This window comes from Corvus moneduloides, chromosome 2 (assembly GCF_009650955.1).
Source record: "Corvus moneduloides isolate bCorMon1 chromosome 2, bCorMon1.pri, whole genome shotgun sequence".
NCBI classification, from domain to species: Eukaryota; Metazoa; Chordata; class Aves; order Passeriformes; family Corvidae; genus Corvus; species Corvus moneduloides.
The window spans coordinates 23,068,468-23,086,474 of record NC_045477.1 but is presented as its reverse complement, the minus strand read 5'-3'; the positions used below and the strand labels follow the sequence as shown (position 1 = coordinate 23,086,474).

The window sequence follows — 18,007 nt, the reverse complement described above, 5'->3', positions numbered from 1 at the left end:
CTTACAAATTTCCTAGTTGAGGCTGGTCAGTGGTGGGTAGCAGCATTATAATCTCAGCATTTTTCAGAATTTCCCGTATCCTCAGACAGCGATCCTGGAGTGATCAATTTCTTTGGAAATACTACACTGCAGCATGAAAAGGTTCAGTTTGTAAATAATTCTGGGTTTCAAATCTCTTCCCAGGTTAAGAGAACTCACTTCTAGCAAAAGCTATCTGCCTTTTTCTGACACGTCTGGTATGACCACGAATGAAAAAAGGATATCAGGTTTTATAAACCACTGGACCTGATCCAATGCTGTGCTTAGTTTGGAAAGGATATAAACCTTTAACTTGCTTGATATGAAGTGCAGGCCCAAGGCTAATGTGAGAATGTGTGGCAGTGAGAACGAGCAGCATAGGCATTCGGAGCATTTTTGAGCCTGCCAGGTATTGATTGGTAACAGGAGGGAATGAGTGGAGAAGCATTTCAATTTGGCACCCATATGTGATTTTGATGCTGTCACAGTGAATTAGCAGCACTTTCTTTTCCCCTTAGTCCATCGCAGGCTTTTATCGTTGAAGTATCCCCTTTGCTCATATCAACTTATTAAAAGACAAAGTGGAAAAAACCCAAATAAATTCCCAGAACTTTTGCCCCCAAAAAGCCTGATTATGTTATGCTACTATCCTCTGAATGGAGGCTGAACAGTACTAACAACTGTCACACATAAATGTTGTAGGGGATTCAAGCTACAATTACTCATTTTGTACAGTCACTTAATCCACTAATGGGGAGAAATGGGACAGCAGTTTAAGAAGGCAAGAGAACTGTCAGAGATTATTAAATCTGTTGGGATCATTTGGTTTAGTAGTCTGTCTTGACCCAAGTACATGCTTCAGCTAATGCAACAGACTTAATGCCTCTGGTAATTAGAGCAAGAAGAGGTGGGTCATCATTAGCAACTAGAAATTCAGAGTTGTATTTCATCTGGAAGGCAGCATTTTCAACAGGGCTTATTTGTTGCCACTGCAGATCATCGGTGAGTCACGAGTGGTACATTGGACTGACTCATTTGTGTGATTTAGTAGGGGCTTTTTAATACTTGCTCACTGTTCCGTATGAATAGTTTTTCTAAATAGTTCCCCAACAGAAAAAGGCACAATATTGGACAATCCTGTGCAGTTAATACTACTGCTCTTACTTATAAGATGTTGGTGATTTCTTTATTGTTGTGCAGTTCACAGTTCAGATTACTTTTGATTGTAGGTTTGCAATGTCTTTGTCATATCTGTGAAACTGAAGAGTGAAGAAAGGAAAGCCAAGCAAGCATGGAAAGCATCAGTAATTGGCATCTTCAGAAGATATAAGAGCCAATCTAATACCATTCAAGGCATGTATTCACAGAATACTTTTACAAGGGTTTCACAGATCCACAATCATATTCAGTCCTGCATATTGCCAACAGCATGAATGAAAATGATATATCACAGATTCAGAGTTTTTGCAGATACTAGGAAATTTCTAAATTCTCTTCAAAGAGTACTGATGAGTAAATGTATCTGCAGGTACAAAGGAAATCAGCCACGATGTGAACTCTGTTACAAGGTACTATGAAGTGGGAACTGAAATAATATTAACGGGGGGATGTAATATAGCTGAATCATTTCCGATGACCTTATGCAGATCAGCAGGCAGGGAACTGTGACTTGAGAAGACCGAAGTATTAGTGTGGCTTGAAAATGCTTGAGAGAAACCAGATAAATCAATGGATGCTAATCAAGCAGAATTTGGATGTCTGTGGTTGGCTAATTACGTAACTGATGCTGAAAACCTCCTCAGGGACACCACCAAAGAGGGAGGGAAGGTTGCAGTGCTTCAGCAAGAACTGCCTGGAGAAACTGTCTCTCAGAAATATGCCCAGACTCCAGTGGGGGCTTAAGGCACTTCTAACAATCAATAGAAAAGAAAGGGATTCAGAGGTGTCTAAAAGACAGGCATTCTCAAGTGTGGATGGGAATTTCCTTAGAAACAAGTATACTTTAGAGTTTAATTTGCCAAATCAGCAAAGTTCAAAAGCTCTCAACAGTGCTCACATCCATGATATCTGATGGATTGTGAGCTAACTAGAACTGAAGAGACCTTTTGTGGTTTTGTCTTCACATGGTTGCATGGCTTCGGCTGAGTGCTTTTTGTCTCCATGAAGCTGTTTTGAGCTTTTCACAAAACAATGGGTCAGGTTGCAAGACACCACAGTTGGGTCATCTTTCCAACCTCCCTGCTCAAGCAGGGTCCTCCTAGAGCACATTGCACAGATTGCATCCAGACAGTTCTGGAATATTCCCAGTGAGGGGGACTCCACAACCTCTCTGGGCAACCTGTTCCCATGCTCGGTCACTCCTGCATTTAAGTTCTTTCTCATTCAGGTGGCACTTCCTGTGCATCAGTTTCTACCCATTGTCTCTTGTCCTGTTGCTTGAAACCACTGAGAAGAGCCTGGCTTCATCCTCTTGACACCCTCCTTCTTTACTTCTGTGCTTCTTAGAGTGAGGAAGAAATAGCCATTCTTCACTCCCTCTTGCTGGTGTGCCCGGGGAATTAAGTTGTTGTAGGCTCAGAGGAAATGTTTTCTCAGGAAATTGTGTTTATCAGCCTTTAGAGATTGGATCCATCTCAGGTATTCTCCATCTTAGTCTTACTTTATACAAGCACTGTCATGATAGAAGGTTCCTGAGAGGGACCAATCTGATGGAGGTTTCACTGCAGTAACACTACATCAGCTCAGTAGGCCTCACTGGAGAAGCCTGGATTCTTCCCACTGTGTGTCTACGTCCTCTTTTATCTATGCAGATGTTTGGATTTCTGCACTCTCCTTTGTCTTTTCTCTTTCCCTCTGATGCAGGTTTTTCCCAAGTAATATTCCCTCCTCACACGTGGCCATCTGCTGCTACTTTTCTGCTGTGTTCTGTGCTATCTGGTCCTCATGTGACAAACGCAAGTTCTTGTGATGTCTGTTTTCCTCAGTGAGGTCATGACTGGCTGCTGCCTCCCTTACCACTCTAATCTGTATTTTGCTGGTGGTATAAGGGCCTTTATCAGTTGTAGTATTTTCTGTCAGCCAAATAGCACTCTTCCCATCCTATAAGTAGTGTAATATGTGCTACTTACAGGATGGAAATGATGGATTATAATAATAAGTATTATGAACATAAGGTATGTTATTATATAAAAGAAAAATGACCAAAACTACTTCATTTCTCTGCCAGTACCATGTCTCTGGACAACTGTCATGAGGAGAGACCTTATAAGTGCAAGAAAGACCCTTAATGTCTCCTTGCTTCATAATACATGTCTGAGATGTTCTGGGTATTAAAGTAATGTGTGGTGGTGTCAAGAGCGTTAGGGAAGTTGTCTGCTGTCTGTGCAACTGGCTGTCTGAGGGGGCACAAGGGAGTTAATGTTTTAGGGGCATGCTTTTAATGGAATCTGACCATTTAAAAGGCTTCATTCTCCTCCTTTGTACGCCCTGCTTGGGTATGATCCCATCCAACCTGCTCCTAATAAGTCCTTCTCAACCTATTGTTCCACTCGACTTCTTTCAGACCCTGCCTTTTATCTGGCTTCCCTAGCAGAGCTCACATAAACTGCTGGCCTCTCAGGGGAAAGACAGCCAGTAAGTCTTGAAGTGGGCAAGAATGTGGTATGGGTCTCTAAACACTGGGGAACCAAGAAAATCTTTTTAGTGCCCAACTCTCATGGAAGCTGGTTTGGGAAGTAAATGCCTGCATGTCTTTGTGAAGGAGTCCTCAAGTCCCTCAGCAAAAAGACAATGGCAGATGTCTGGCAGAGAAAGGTTTGCTTAGTATGTGCTGGGGAAGCAGATGTCCTGCAGGTATTGGTGCTCCAATTAATTACTTAAATTAATGTACTTAGTATTTGTTAATGAAGGACATCATGAAGGATAACTAGCAACAGCAGTGCCTGTCCTGAGGTAGCATCTAGTGCCCACCCAAGTGCTGTCTTTTGCCAGCTGCTGCAGAGGCAATAAATCAGTCAAGGGATGTGAAAGTTCATTTTCAAGGGGGAAACTGATTTTACTCAGAAGTGGAGTGTGCCTTCCTTAATAAGGAATGCTTAGCAGCATGGGATCTCATCTCTATACTCTGTCACTCCCTTCCATGTGCTGATGTACCCTTCTTTCTAAACACCACCAAGCCTCACTGGATCAATGAAGCCTGATCAATTGTTTTTGCCTCTGAATCATCCATATGGGGTTGTTAGCTGAGCTGCTGGCAGAAAACGAGAGGCAGCTTTCTGTCTGTTTACTGTAAAGAAAGTGAAGCAAGCTACGGGAGGGGACAGGCTGCACAATATTTACTGTCAATACAGCCGGAGAGAGAGAGGACATATAAGGAGAGGAGGGGAGGAGAGGGGAGCAGGGGCTGCAGACTGCAACCCCAGCAAATGATCTGAATGTAAAAATACCCATGCATTTTCAGATGGAAAGAGAGTGGATTAAAGTCAGCAAGGGATAACTGAGAGCGTTTAAGGAAGGGTGTAGTGAAGGTCTAGCGAGGCAGGAACATACCAGTGGCATGCATGCAGAGTAATAATGCTGTGCATGAGTGTACTGAACCTGCACTGCAATCTGAAAAGCACTTTCAGATCTGCCCTGAGACAGAGCAGTAGCTGGGATATTTTTGTGTACGCCTGCATGCAAGATCCACCATTTTAAAGTAATAAGATGAATAATAACAATTGAACTTGGAGAATAATATTTGGAGCTAGTTCTCCAAAGCAGCTGGATGTCACCATTGTAGCTCAGACCGCAAGAAGAAAATTATTAAAAATAGACATACTTCCTTGCTTCTCTCTCCTCTTATTCATCCACAGAGGTATTAGGTGACCTGAGCTTCACAGGGCAAGAAGGTTCTGAGCAGCTTTCTCTGAGTGTTCCTCTACTTCCAGAGGCAGGTGAACAAGTGAAGAGTGAATTCACACTTTAAAGAGCAGCAAAGACCATCTTGCCATGAAACCATTCACAGATGAAGATGTAGAAATCTACATCCAGAGCAAGGTAAGACTTTATCTGACCAGATTTTCTGTCTCCCACACTAGGTGTTGATTCTGAAGGGTGCCAAATTTGACAGTTAGTTGCTCGCCTGCTGTCTTCCTTTTTGAGACAAGATTGGGTGAAGTTTCATGAGAACTGTATTTCTAATGAGATTTCTAGGTTTCCGTTGCAAAATCTAATCAGCTGGTAGCCTAATTTTTCAAGGTGCTTGTCCTCTTCTTCTTGGTGTCCTGAATTTTTGTTCCTGATCTGGAATTTCAGATGTGAGACTAGCTGTAATTGCCAGCGTTTAAATCTAAGGAAAGGTCCTTGCCTCTCTCCCTGTTTGGTGGTCTTGGCTTGACCGAAGCAAGACCAACACCAGGCATTGCCTCTAAGAAAGATTCATGTAGGAACTGCAAAGACAGACAGATATTGTTAGAATTCAGTCATCAGTCTGTCACCTCAGCTTAGGATACTCCTCTATATACCGTGATTAAAATAACATGTCTCATTAGCACATGCAAACTGGAATCACATTTTCTCTTTTATGAGATACTCCAGCACTCAATTTTTCCCCCATTATGAAATGAAATAAAACAGAATAAAATCCTCTGTGAAACAATACTGTTTAATAAAACCTCTAAGTGAGCCATAACATTTTTTTAACGCTGACATGTTTCATGGCAGTACTTAGCTAAATCCTGTTTTATAGTCTGCTTTCCCCAACAAAATGCAAGATACCAAAGTGACAAATAGTTTCAAAATGGAAAAGTTTAAGGCTTTACGTAAAGGATTACATATTCTAGTACAATGAAGGGGCTGGTCAGAAAGGTTTGTTTTCTCTATGGAAATGTTTTGGTGACAAGTATGAAAGTTCTCACAGAAATACACCTTCTTCAGCCGTGCAGTGTTGTGCACAGGAAAATTATTCCATGAGAATCTGTTCAGTGAGCTATAACAGTGAATGCTTCTATGAAGATTTAAAAAGCAGAGCTACAAAGGAGGGAACAGAGGGAAGCCATGCACAGGAAGATGCTCATATGACAGCCATAAGTACAAGGAACAGAAGCAGAGTGTAGTTAAGTGAGGCTCATAGTTGCCAATATTTTAGGTTATACTGAAAGGCTGTTTTCTAGCAGCTCTCCAGCTCTGATGGATTCCTAGTTTCTGCCTGCTCCTGAGTCTCTTGTCCAAGTGAGGCTGCCTAACCTTCAAGCAGTTCAGCTTGTCAAATGCTGCCTGTTTTTGGAAATAGGTCAATCACCTGGTGCAATGAATCTCTATAATACCAGAGATTTCATCCTTAAGCCACTCATCAAAGGAAAAATTCAAATGCATATGGAGCGGATGTGGCTGGGTAAATAAGAGAAAACCCAAATATTCTTAACAGTTCCTAATAAATCCCAATCCTACTTCTTTCCTCCTTAATAAAACCTTAGTTTACTTTGTTGTTCAGGGTTTGTGCATTTGTTTTGGCTTGATTCTCCAAGTTAAGACCTGTTAAGGGGAATGCCAGTAAATCATAGAAGTGACTGTCCAGCAAAGACCTTATGATGTCTCTTCTCCCACTGTGTCTGTGCTGATGCTAGAGGCATCTGAGATAAATGTCTTGGCTCTTCAGAATTATGATCTGTTTTCTGATTTTTTGCCCTCCCTTCTGTAGGAAGGTTGTATTTTCCAACAGCATGATTAGGGAGCTAATTATGGTTAGCTAATTATAGTGAGCACCCTCTGTCGATCACATGCCCGTTGTTCTTCTATCCCTGCTCCAGTGATGAGGAGTTTACATCGAAAGAGGTGTTTAGTGGTATGTGGATACAAAAATGCTGCTAGCAAGGATTTTCTTGCTATTTTCTAAGCCCATGAGAGACTTTTCTCTCTCACAGAAGAGGTAGCAGAGTTATGTAAACAACCAAACACCTGCAGCCTTGAAAAGTCTTGTTTATGGTATAGTAGAAAAATATTTTGACAATGGATGTTTTAGGATTTTAGCCAATCACCCCAAGGGGTGGCTGATCCTTTGTCCAATTAGACTATGAAGAAAAAAGTCTATAAAAGAGTTTGTAAAATAATTAAATAAATCAATGTTGCTGCACAATTCCTGCCTGCTGGATCTTCTCCTCCCTACGGCTGAGGGACACGGTAATATACCATAGGGCATTTTTTTTTTAATTAGTGGTACTCCCTCAATTGGTTTTTTGAGTGTGTACTCTTATAAAGAATTCATGACAACTGCTGTAGCCTAGCCAATACGTGATGAAGGCAGAATTAAATGAGGCCAGGCTGGATTGGATGGCCTCTCCCAGGATACTGGAGGTAGCAAAAAATGTTTCCAGCAGGTGCTCCTTAGAGAGAACAGAGCATGAGCAGTGCATACAGAGGGCACTGTAGGTCTCCATTTGAGATGACCTACTGTGAGATTGTATACTTTCTACACTTTTCAGTAAAAAAAAGTCTTTTTTTTTGTCTAAAAGCTCTTAGAGATGGACAATTTCTCTGCCACTCACCATTCGCTTGCTGGAGAAACCATTAGGTATCTTGTTGAGCAAGACAAGCTTATTGGACTGTTCTAAGGAGTTGTTCTGGATGAACAAAAATAAGGTGGAGAAAATATCTATAGATGCAGATGGAGAAGTGCCGTAAATGAAAGCTGAGGAGGTGAAAATGAATATGGGCTAAAATCTTTCAGTGCTAATTTATTTTTTATTTTAAGTACATGTAAGCTAGCTAAAACTGTTCTTAGAGAAAAGGATGAATTGGAATGAGGAGGAGGGTGACTTACCAGGGAAATTAAAGGGTATTACATAAACATAAAGGACTATGTGGTGTTAAGATAGCCAAAAAACAAGATGTCAAAGGTGGATGAGAGCCCAGTGAAGGGAATGTGGTGCTGCTAATCTGATGTATTTCCCACTTCCAAAAGTTATTCAGCCTTAGTAAAAGTACTGTTAACTTTGTTGTCTGAGGGAGGCAGGTATTCAAACTCTGCTGATCTTCATGTTCAGTATTAGGCAATTGCTGTTCATTGGTTAATGGATGTGAGGCAAGCACTAGTCCACTTTAGTCAATTGAATGGTCCCTTGTTGTGAAGAAGTGAATCTATTTGTCCCTGCCAGGGCCTGGGGACACATTTCAACACACTTGAGTGTTTTTGGCTGATGGTTGAACATTTGACATAATAAAGGTGTCCAGAAGGACTTATAAAGAAGTTCTTGTCAATGATATTTTTTAAGAGAAAAGAGAGTTGTTTAGATGCTGAAGAAGATGCTGAGTAAACAGGACATAGGAATTTTAGAAAGTCATAGGCTGGTTTGAGTTGGAAGGCACCTTTAAAGATCATATAGTGCAATCTCCCTGCTGTGGACAGTGACACCTTCCACTAGACCAAGCCCCATCCAGCCTGGCCTTGAACTCTTCCAGGAATGGGGCATCCACAGCTTCTCTGGGCAACCTGTGCCAGTGACTCACCACCTTCACAGTACGGAATTTTTAAATTATGCTTTTGCTTCCTTTTGGTCTTCGATAATAACAAAAGACTGTAACAATTATGTTTGACTGTGGCAATTATGCTTTATCATTCACTTTAGCCATGTGATGATCTCTGTTTCTGATTTTTTTTTCTTGCCTTCAAGCAATAAGATTTAGTAGAATATGGTGAGGAAAAAGAAAAATCAATAAGAAAGCAAAAGCTGCAAGCAAATGAGATGAAGCATAGGATCCAAAAAAGAACAGTAAACAGTCTTAATATTTCACTCCACATAAGTAATTCTGGTTGTATAAGTAATGACAAATACGTTAATGAACTTCATTAACAGTAGCTGAATCTCCTCACTTTGGTAAGTGTGTAAGGATATTTGGGAAATATTAAATGTCCCTTACTAACATGGTTCCTTCATGCTCCTCCTGTTGAATCTCCTTGTTCAGATTGTGACCATCTCCTTATGCCCCCCTTCATTTTTAGTCATAAATGAAGGTTAAGGTCCATTTTATATTCTTCTGAGTTGTCCACCCCTCACCTCAGTCCTTCCAAGACTCAGACATTTCACTGAAATAATTTTCATTAAGTAATTATGCTACTACTACTTGAATTGAAGAACTATCCTTTAAGCCACACAAACACCTAGTTCCCAACGAGACCAGCTTTGGAAAGATGCTTTCTCACTGTCTAGGAGTAGACTCTCATCTGTACTTCAGCCATAAAGATGGTGTGGATACTTTCAGTGTATAAGGCAGGCATCTAAATGATGTCACATCATCTACCACCTGACTAATGAACAGATCTGTAACTCTTGATGTCCTGTCAGTTCTTGGAATGAAACATATCCTGGCTTTGATAATGGCTACTGTATGCAGGGGAGTAGCTGGTATTCTGCATCAAATGGATAAAGAATTGAGACTGTAGCTGTAGTTGATAACACATTTATCCATGTAATGAACCCTTTTCCTTCCATCCAGTGGTGTTGGCATGGAAATACCAATTAATGCTCAGTAGTTTGAATATTGACCCTTTGGTATTCACAGCTCTGTCTCATGGTAAATTGGTTGCAACACACAGGGAACAATTTTTATTCCCAGTGCAGCACAGGCACAAATGTTTCAGGATGCTTTAAGCTGATTTGTCTGCTTCTCACTGGAGACATAGACTGCAATTACCTGTAACATGAAGTGTCTTTCCTGGAACTGACAGGTGGAACAGCGACATTACCTGGTTTCCAAAGCAGTGGAGGAGGTGCAGAAAATCATCCAGCAGCTGACCACCGAAATCAGCTACAAGGCTGTGAGATTCCAGGCTATCTCCAACTCTGGCATTCACAATGAGAACATTAAGGTATGGACAAGAGCTCTAATGTACTCTCTGGCAGCCTGTAGGCAACCAGTAAGTGATTTCTCCATTATGTAAGTGTTTGTATGGGCAGGTACCTCGCCCAGTACACCGCAGACAATGTGCTGACACTTCACTGTGGAGTTCTAGTGACTGGGTCATTGGCACTTACTCGTGGACATCTCACAGCCAGAGGAGCATCGAAGAGATGGATAAATCAGGCAGAGCCTCTCTTTACAGCTGCTCTGTTTACAAAGAGCATCTATAGCCAGAGCTGTCAATCTGCAAGCAGAAGCCAAAGCTCTTTGGGAGACAGAAAGAAAAACTTATGCAGCAGTAACATAAGAAAAAATGCTCATGCCTTCATGAGCTATGACTCATATTTTTCACAGGTGGAAAAGCAGTCAACTCACTAAAAAAAAAAAAAGAAAATCTAACGTCTTTCTTCTGCTATGAACATTAGAAAGCTCCTTCAGGAAAAATTTGTTTTTTCTTCATCATGGATCAGAATTGTGGGAGAAGTGAAATGCCTCCCCATTTTAGACCTTCAAACATGAAAATAATAATGTCCTGTCCCAGCTGCGACAGAAGGCTGCTTAATTCTTGTGACTCCATAACACAAAAGTAGCTAGTGTGTAAAGACACAAGAAACAATCACAGCAATGGCAGCTTCAGATGAAAACAATCTTTTTCATCTGCACTAGTTTAAATACTCTAATGTCAACCATTATACTAAACCACAGCCAGTTACAGATCAAAACACAGCAAATATGTAAAAGCATGAGGCACCTTTTGCAGCTCTCTAGGACTGAAAGGGAAGAAGTCTTTGTATCAAGCTGCTGGAGGGGTATGGATGTGGAGGCAAAATATAATCACCCAGTCTGAAATGTGGCTATTGTCCTGGGAACAAAGACATTCAGATTCATAGCTTGTCTGGAATTTTGTGTATCCCAGAGCATGTGGTCTTGCCAATAAGTATGGCCACAGTGACATAAAACAGTGCCACATCCTGGTCCATGTTTTCCTTAGAGCCAGTCTGCCAGCCACCTCTTGTGCTGGAACAAACCTGCTTGGCTAATGAAGTCTGACAGGACCAGGGTCAGGGTAAAATTGTTGCTCTGGAAAGCAAAGCAGAACAAAACCACCAAGGCAATCTATTATGAGCAGTGACTTGGAGTTACAGTAGGCTGATATGAACAAATTCTGCTTGAAAGAAATCCTCAAAGTACATTTCCTTAAAAGTGGCAGATTTGTTGTTCATGCTTAACAGAACCCAGTGTTATAAATCTGTGGAAGTAACACTAGGAGGACTAATTGTCCTGTATGTATGGGGCATCAAAGAATGAGTTGATGAGAAATTATTTTGGTTTGGGCTGTCTGCTTTCAAAAACTGGAAACTTTAATATCACTGCTGACATAATTCAACATAGAGTAGACTTGTGTCAAGGGGAAGTGAATGTATTCAATGTGTTTAATTTTGCAACATCTTTTTTTCTGTCAGTTAAATCTACAGTAATTTTTCAGAACTTTCAGCTTCCGGTTAAAAGGAATTAATTTACCATGGTGAGAGATCCAGATTTGTTGAGAAGCCTCAAGCTCCCTTCTAAATATGAAGGGCTGAGTGGAGAATAGTTAAGAAAAGTCTTTAGGTATTCAATGTTTTCCTGTAACCCACGTAACAAAAAGTCACGCTTTAATAAAAAACTTGAATTAAAATTCAGATGAACAAATCAGATTATTTAATTTTTAAAAGTTTTAAGTGTTTGTTTTTGTTGTGGCCTACCATTTTTGGAGCTGTAAACTGTGCAGGGCTGATGCAAGAGCTGTGGAGGCTGCAGTAAAGTTATAATGAAGAGGTCCAGACTAATCACTGGTACTGTACTGCCCAATGGCATTGCCAAGTGTTTAATCAAGGTGAGGGCAAGGAGGGGATTTTCCTTTAACAAACTCCGAGCATCCAAGGAAGCTTGCAGCTTTGCTCTGTGAATGAATGAATGAATGAATGAATGAATGACCTAGCACATGCTTTCTCTCTGTTCTGCGTACTTCTTGTTTTCCTTTCTGCTTCTCTCAGGATCAGCCAGCTTTACTGGCCAAGTGGTCAGCTATGCTTCGGAGGAAGCGCCCATTCCACCCATCCATCCAGGTACAAAGCCCTCCTGCCACCTGGTGCCTGACAATCCCTGTGCTTGCTTCCTCCTCACCCACCATCTTCTCCAGACAACTTTACCCACCAAACTGATCCTTCCATGACTATTTCATCCTCTGCACAAGAGACTTGCTTTTTTTTTCTCAAAGCACAATTATTTTCTTTCTAACCTAATATTTCTGCCTCCCTGGAACAGCCTGGCCAGGTTCACAAGAATGAGGTTGTATTTAATTTGCCCAGGATACTTTAGACAGGATTTTAATACAGCAGAATCAGCCATAATTTATACCCCCAGAACTGGAGGCTCTTGCTCAAGCCTGTGACTTGCTGGGGCCCATGGTCTGCACTTAGCATGTGAGACCATTGTGTGACAGAGCATAGGTGTGGGACTGGGATTTGTTTAGGGCAAGAAGGCACCAACTGCCCAGCTTTACAGTGCTATTCCCAGCCTTGTGTATCCTGTTGTTTTCTGGTAAGCCCCAGGAGGAGGACCCTTGTGGCTTGGATTTGCAGGCACTCACATAACACCTTCAGCTCTTCCCTTTGCAGTCTGTTGGGTGCCAGTGCATACAAGACAGCATTTTGGTATGGGTGGGAATGGTTGTTTACCTGCAAATGTGGCTGAGGCAGTGAGAGGAGCCATAACTGCATGACAGCCATTGTATTTTTTCCTTATGGAGCCCAGTACTCTGTTTCTGAGCTGCTCACAGGATTTCTCAGCCCCACCAAACCTGGTGTATGCAGGTCAGCTTGATCTGCAATGTCATCCTTTCAGCACGCTCCTGCCTTTATGGTTTATATTTGACAAAAGAGCAGCTTCCTGGTGTTTTGTTTGCCATTTCTGTGCTTCTTGCTGGCCATCTTTTGTGTTCCAAATCTCTTCCCAGGGAGCAGAGAAGACCAGCTGCTCCATGTGGGAGAGACAGGAGGTGAGCGTAGCAAGGCAGCCCCCCTGCCCTATGGTCCCTGAGTGAGACAGACACAGGGAGGGCAGCTGGGTCAGCCAAGAGTCTGGATCATCAGGCAAGTCCACTGATAAGTCAGGTCTGAGGTCAAGCCACTCCCCCACTCACTGGGGTCAGAATCAGCCTCAACAGTAACCAGGGCCAGACATGGTCTATTGATTCCAGGCAAGTCCAGAGTGGTCAGATAGGTCTGAGGCCAGGCTGGGAAGGCATTCTGCAGTTAGGACAACAAGGTCTATGGCCAGGCACAGGCACAGCTGTCACAGAGTTCGAGACCAGCACTCCTATGGTATAGCCCAGGACTGACCTGAAATGGGGCATCCCAGACCTGTGGGCAGAAGGTGTGGGTAAAAGTCCCAGAAAGGCTGCTTCGGGACACTGCAGCCTGTTACTGCCCTTGGGGCCCTGGCACCTCTGTGGTAATACTTTCAATCAGCTGAGCTACGAGGAAGGCTACCAGAGTGTTTTGGATTATCACAGGAGAGTGACAAGAGTGTTTCATTCACTCTGGGTGTAACCACCTCGCAGCAGCAGCTGTCACTTCACATCCTGCTCATGCAGCAGCTTCACCTTACTTATGCCAGAGTAAGTTAGGCTTGGTAGTAAGTGGCCTTGAAAAGCTCCTAAGCCAACATGGTAAAAATCTGAAGGAATTTGAACACCCCTTCTAGAGCCACAACTGCCAGATGCTTCCAAAGTAGCACCTGGACATATCTGGCTATGCCCTGGGCCAGTGTGATGTTTTGTGGTATTTGAGTCACCTTATTCTTTCCTTGCAAGCACTGTCTCAGAACTGGTTTTTATTGGAAAATGGTTGTTCCCCAAGTGAGGCAAATTAACTGGCTTGCAAACAAGCCTGTTTAAGGCTTCCTTGTCCATTGGTTGCTCCTTCTATCCTTACACTGTTTTTGTCATGCTCAAAAGGAGATGCAGTTCCATACATTACAGCTGGCCAAGAGCTGGGCTTATTTCCGAGAGTGCCACTGCCTGAGTAGGCTCAGGCATGTCACTTGCCTTGTGTCTCTGTCCCTTTAAAGGCCAGTCAAACAGAGTGAAACACTTGTAAAATTAATGGGCCATAGCCTTATTTTGCTACTGTCTGTAGTGGACTTCGAAACAGATCAGAAAGGTTATAGTTATTACTAGTATCGGACTCCAGGCTTATCTCAAGTAACAATTCTGTGATAATAACTAGCGCTATTTGGGTTTCCCTTGGCTGGATCCCAGAACATATTCTCTCATGCCTTCCTGCACCTTGGAAGCTGCTGGTTATTACATCTCATGCAATTGCAGGCTAAAAATAACAAGCAAAGGGGGAAACCATGGCAGGCGTGGTGGCAAATCAGCCAGTGAGCTCTTGTCTTTGAAGAGCTTCACATCAGACTCCTTCTAAGACAATTTCCCTTTAGTCTGCATGCCTCCAAGGTAGCCCTTAGACAGGTCTTGGCTGTGTTGAATTGGTCCCATCATACCACAGTTTTTCCTTCTTTTCAAAGCCTCCAGTTCTACATATTACTTTCTCAACCCTGTTTTCCTTACTTTAGCTCATGGATCTGTCCTTGTGTCCTCTCTCAATCTCTCTGAACTCTCCTAGGTCTTAGCACCCAGCCAGTTCCTCATCACAGTTCCTCTGCGTGGCCTGTCCGGGTACAGGGAGTGCCAGGTACGGCACTGGCGCTATTACACTGTGAATGGGACCAAGCTCCTCTCCTCCGTGCGGGACCCTGAGGAACTGCATCAGTGGCTAGAGGTGGAGCAGTTCTCAAAAAGCCTTCAGCAGTGGCATGAAGAGGATGTGAACATCGAAGGTGATCTGGTTCCAGCCAAAGTCCTTATCGTCTTCCGGGAGCTGGTGGAGAAGTCGATTGTCTCCTGTAACCTCTCCAGTGAGTTTGGTGGGGACACTTGTAAAGGAAACCATCACACACACGAAGTGTTTGGCTTGCATGCTCAGAATCTGAGCAAAACCCTCCAAAATCAGGAAGCCTTCAAGTGATTGCAGTGATGTACATAGACCTGCATTGAAGATAGAATTCAGTAGTTCCTGGCTTCTTCGTACCCAAGATGTTACTCCTTTCTTAGGGATTTGGGTAGGGTCTCCAGCAACATCACCCTCACAGTTCAACTAAGAGGCAGCCCTGATTTTTAGAACATTTAAGAGTTTGTTTCGGGAAAAAATCTTTCTCTGCTACAGCACCTGCAATATATTTAGATTATCAAGGAAGGTAGTATAGGAAAATTGGATACCAGAAAGATATGTACATCTGAGGAGAATGTGTTTGAAGATATTTATAGGGCAGATAATGTTCTGGGGAAACCTTAGCTGCTCACAGCTTTCCAGCATGGGATGGTAGGAACTAAGTAGAAGGACTTCTGCTGAAGCAAAGTGTGTTGGACAAGTGCTCTTTTCCCTAGTGTCCAGGCTACTCCTGTGGTGCCTGTTCCCATAGTATGTTTCCAGGATGACTTTACTTATCAGCAGCCTAATGAGTCTTCTGTATTTCAGAGCAATAGAAGCCATGTCCACTCATCTGATCGTACTCTGAATTGTAGTCACGGGAAAAAAAAATGTGTTAAAGTCAAGCTCTGCTAGATAATGGCATTTTTTCAGAAAATACTTGTTATCATAGCAATGGAAAGGTGGATAGGAATGAAATTTCACCATTGAGGCTTACAAGACCAGCTGGAATGTGCTTGCTTCTGAGGCTTTACTTATGTGAAAGTTACTGTGTTGAGCAGCAGTCACATCAAGCTGTTGAGTCAGGAAGGGTACTTGCAAGGACCCCAAGAGTGATGTTTGGGTTGATGATTCTGATGCCTTTTTTGTAATGTCCGCAGGGAGGAGATGAGCTGGGAGGAGAGGAGATGAGTCAGGAGAAGCAGTTACCATTTTTGTTAGTTTCTGTGAGGAACAGACTTCCTTCATCTCCCACAGTATGGCTAAAGTTACAGAAAAACTGCACTGATTTCATTGCTTCCCTGTTTTTTAATTCTTTGAGCACCAGCAAAATCAGTTTTTGAGGTGTCTCACTTTTCATTAGTGGAAAAATAGGTATAAGCATTGCAATACTTTCAGAAATGCCGTGAACATATTTGCGTGCTGACACAGCGGTTGCTGTAACATTTTTCAGCTGCTAGGGATCCTTGTTGGGAACTTGGGAGCAGGACAGTTCCTGTTCTGATGCCAGGCTTGGCTGAGCAGGGAAATAGCATGTAGATCTTCTGAGGCTTATGAAGTTCTGGTTGGGTTGGACTCTACTCTTGGCAAGGTAATTCACCCCATGAATTGTTCCTTAGCCCATGCCAGTCAACATGAGGTGGGATAACACACTGCTCTTTAAACTGCTTATGTTCATCTGCTCAGGCTGTTACTTCAGTGGGTTAGAGGATGAACATGCTCAGATGGCAGAGCTGAAGGGACAGTGATCCTGCCAGAGTGACAGGGACAGAAACTTCTTCCATGAACATAACTGGACCAACAAGAAATATCTCACAAAGTCCATTAGTTGCAGCTTTCTTTCCTTTCTGTACTCTTAGATTGTGTTGTTCCTGGAGATGAGTCACTCTTCTTTTACACTGAGGAAACTTCTTTCCTCCAAATCACCTTGGAACTAACTCTTCTTAACACTCAGCACTCACAGTGATGTAGCAGTTAGCCTTTTCTGTGTGACTGCTCGGCACAGCAGACCATAATTTCTGGTATTGTCATCTGTGCATCTCCAGAAACAAAACTTACAGATACCCCACAAAATATTCTGAATGACTGGCAGTGGTCAGTGTGATCTGGCAAGGGTCTGATCTCAGGTTCTCTGAAGGAAGAAGAACATCTTTAGATAGGAAGCGTTAATCTGGTCCTCTCTAACCTGCAGTGATTTTGTGCTGTACCGTTAGAAATGTTAGGTTGCACCACTTGTCTTGCTTTATTTTTAAGAAGCTGATCCTAGGATTTAAGAGGACCTACAAAGGAAGAAGAAAGCATGGTAATTGAGTATAAAGTTGAGAACTTAGTTGTTCTTTCATCTTCTTCCTGTTCCCATTCCCTGGGGTAGATTTAGGTAGATTTAGGTTTTTCTTATATTCCGCATGTGGCATTGAAGAGGAAGTGTTAAGGCAGACCAATAGAACTGCAAGATCCTAGACAGCCTCTTGCCTGGCTTGTGGAAAAGGACCTTTTTATCTGTATTATCTTCTCTTGTTGTTCTTTCACAGATAAAGTGACAGTGCTGGAGAGCTTCAGCTCAGTGGTCCGGGTGGCTGTGGAGACATCAGAATCCCAGGTTGAGGTGGAGCTGGTCCCGGCTGTGGAGATTCCAACTTGCTGGCCCGAGAAAGCCCGGTGGCCTCGTTGCCTTAAGCGTTGGCCTTCTCAGGAAAAAGTGCAATGCATCAAGGTAAAAAGTGTAAAAAACACCCTTAACTCTGGGATGGAATTTACCTGTCAGGTGTCTGACAGTGTTTTCCCAAAGGAAGAACTGCATGGCGATGGGTTAGAAGATGTATTCTCTAAAGAGAGAAGCAATGTTTCAAAATATTCTGTCAGATTTTATTTGGATTTTGTTTTCCCCCCCTTGCAGTGGTGCATTCTATAGAAAAAATCTGAGTTAACTTTTTATTGCACGAGTCTCTAGCAAACAGTTCTGCGTGTGTCACACAGCTCTGACGTGCATCATTGTTGCTGTTCTGCTCTGCCTCCAGCAAATGGGCTGCTGTCTTGCAGTTTTCCCTTCAGCTCAATCCAGTCTTTCCCTACAACACTCGTGGCTGGATTCTGGCACTTCAGCTCAGCCCCAGTTGCCATGTTCCTGCAGGACCCATTCTGCCTTCCAGTCCTGCTGCACAACCTGCTGCTGCACAGCAAAGTGCCTGCAGAGCTGCACCTCCGCTTTAGTGGCACTGCTGGTACTGTGCCTGATGGCTCTAGAGCAGGATCTCCCAGCAGTAACTGATACCAGCACACAAGGAAACAATGCAAAATGTGTGTTTATTCAACTAAGAATTAAGATGGGAGCATGCCTCATGTTTGCTGTCTCTGCTAGC

At 42.8% G+C, this 18,007-nt stretch overlaps 2 protein-coding genes across 5 annotated transcripts in view; both read left to right on the top strand.

Annotated features, from left to right (window-relative positions):
- The window catches only part of SLC22A15 (solute carrier family 22 member 15), a 45,394-nt gene extending 44,029 nt beyond the window's left edge, over positions 1–1,365 (top strand). For both annotated transcript variants that reach the window (XM_032098483.1, XM_032098480.1), the window contains one exon: positions 1,248–1,365. In XM_032098483.1, the coding sequence (XP_031954374.1) occupies positions 1,248–1,275 (28 nt within the window). In that variant the 3' untranslated portion in view covers positions 1,276–1,365. The remainder of the gene's footprint in view (positions 1–1,247) is intronic.
- Positions 1–18,007, top strand: part of MAB21L3 (mab-21 like 3) — a 41,964-nt gene that overhangs the window by 12,642 nt on the left and 11,315 nt on the right. Inside the window, exons 2-6 of one of the 3 annotated variants that reach the window (XM_032098484.1) lie at positions 4,872–5,055; positions 9,722–9,862; positions 11,931–12,002; positions 14,565–14,856; positions 17,180–17,361. In XM_032098484.1, the coding sequence (XP_031954375.1) occupies positions 5,008–5,055; positions 9,722–9,862; positions 11,931–12,002; positions 14,565–14,856; positions 17,180–17,361 (735 nt within the window). In that variant the 5' untranslated portion in view covers positions 4,872–5,007. The remainder of the gene's footprint in view (positions 1–4,871; positions 5,056–9,721; positions 9,863–11,930; positions 12,003–14,564; positions 14,857–17,179; positions 17,362–18,007) is intronic. The other 2 variants (XM_032098485.1, XM_032098486.1) reach the window with 2 other exon arrangements.